Raw genomic sequence first — 1948 nt, forward strand, 5'->3', positions numbered from 1 at the left:
TCATTATAACAGGAAGGTACAGCAAAGCCTCGGGATTGCCAGCCTGTCTCACTTCCCCAGGCAGCCTTTCCCTCCAGTGCTCACATGCCTCCTGTGGGACACCCACCAAACCCTGTGTCTGGTAACTGCAAAAGCATTGCACAGGTCCTGACCTAACCTAGGTGTTACTATTTCCTCCCTTCTGCATCCATGGAAAAGGCAGATTTGTCTTCCATTCTAGGGAGGGGTTGAACAGACTGAGCTTCACCAGGCTAGGGTACAAACTCCAAATTGCAGTGCCTGGCTGGAAATCTGTGAACAAGCAGCTATGTCACACTGGAGAGCACCCTGGAGTGTGACCTCCCCTTCCCCATTCCTCATCCCTACCTCCTGGTACCCAGGACTGAAGCAGCAACACAATTAGCTTCAGGTCACAATGTTTTTGTAAGGACTGTGTGGGGGTCATCACTGGAACACCTCTGATCCCAGGAGAGCTAGCTAGGACTCTTTAGCAGACTCTTTCCTGCTTCCTGAGGCAGTCAGCAGCATGTGCTAGCTGCATTGTGGTTCCCAGTCCACAGCAGTGGGGAAGGTTTAGGAAGAAGTGAGGAAGACTTCTGGGGCACTCCACTGTGATGGGGAGATTCCCCTGTGGCAAGGGCTGTGAAACATGGTTTGGATAAGGGTGGTACTTTCAAGAGAGATCTTGCTGTCTACACAGTGGATCTTGGTCTTCTTTTCCTGGACTTTTCCCCCCAATGGGAGCCTGAGAGCACTGCTGCATTACTGCAGAGGAAGCTACTAACACATTTCTGACTAGGCCGAGACGCACTTGTCTCCTCTTTGCAACTGATGTCCTATTGGGCATCAGAGAAATGTCTAAGCCACCATATCCATCAGTCTGGAATCTCTGGCAGATGGGATCTTGCTGTAGTCATCTCTGTCAGGCAGAATAGGGCTCATAAGTGTGAGAGTGATTATGATTTGAACTGGCACTAAGCAAGGGTAAGGAGTAGAAAAGGAACCTGCATAACCACACAAAAGTATGCAAATCTGGGGATCCCAGAGTATTCCTACTGCATTGTGAACTCAGGGAAGAGGTCAGGGTTACTGGGTAATGGTAGCATGTGCCTGATTGTTGAGGGCATTTAAGGTAAATGTGGAGGCACTCGAGAAGAAAGGTTGTGGTTTATCAATCAGTATTGTTGTGCCTTTGCTAGACCAGGATAAATATCCTTACACATGGAACTGGGAAAAACCAGGTCAAAAGCATGCACTGTCACTCACATGGTGATCTTTGCTGTGTCCTTGGTGCTGTTGCTGCAGAAAGTGATCTCAATGCTGGTGACTATATTTCTTTTCTTCTGCAAGTGGAACTCAACCAGACTGTGATGGACTGAGCAAGAAGCAAAGGATGTTGGAGTGAGGGCAGGTACTATTGGTTGGACCTACCTGTACCCAAAGAAGAACTCTAGCACTCATTTTTGGCCCCACCAGCAGAAAGAAAATCAAACAGACATAAGAAAGAATCTAGTCTCTGTGCTATGCAAGGCACAGGGGACATGTCTGTGTAGTCCAGTGTGTACAGACAGACATTTTCAATCCCCTTTACCTCAGTCCCAAAGCCATGTGGCTGTGTTAGTCTAGGGCTGTGCCCACACTAATAAATCTGTTGGAAAGGGTTTTATGGGAGAGATGTGCAGGGTTATTGCTCTTCAGCAGTGTGTTTCAGACCCTCTGGGCCACAGCAGCTTACTCTGATGGGGATAGTGTGTTGCAACTACCTGGGCTTCCCAGAGGATCTGCCTTATTTGCTCAACCTGCTTCTGACTTATTTTTTTCTTACTACTTACCACAGAATGGGGCTGAAGAACTGGTCATTAAATAAACTGCCACTTCCTTGGGCAGCTTACTCATGCTGACACCTGCCTGCTCCAGCAGGCCTGCAGGAAGAAATAAAACCAGCGTA

At 48.2% G+C, this 1948-nt stretch overlaps 1 protein-coding gene across 1 annotated transcript in view; it reads right to left on the bottom strand.

The window, feature by feature from the left end:
- Window positions 1–1262: 1262 nt before the first annotated feature.
- PLA1A (phospholipase A1 member A) overlaps window positions 1263–1948 on the bottom strand; it is a 12300-nt gene continuing 11614 nt past the window's right edge. The window contains exons 8-9 of the mRNA XM_009069457.1: window positions 1833–1922; window positions 1263–1375 (exon numbers count right to left, since the gene is read on the bottom strand). Of these exons, the coding sequence (XP_009067705.1) occupies window positions 1263–1375; window positions 1833–1922 (203 nt within the window). The remainder of the gene's footprint in view (window positions 1376–1832; window positions 1923–1948) is intronic.

Source organism: Acanthisitta chloris, unplaced genomic scaffold (genome assembly GCF_000695815.1).
Source record: "Acanthisitta chloris isolate BGI_N310 unplaced genomic scaffold, ASM69581v1 scaffold34240, whole genome shotgun sequence".
In the NCBI taxonomy this organism is placed as follows: domain Eukaryota; kingdom Metazoa; phylum Chordata; class Aves; order Passeriformes; family Acanthisittidae; genus Acanthisitta; species Acanthisitta chloris.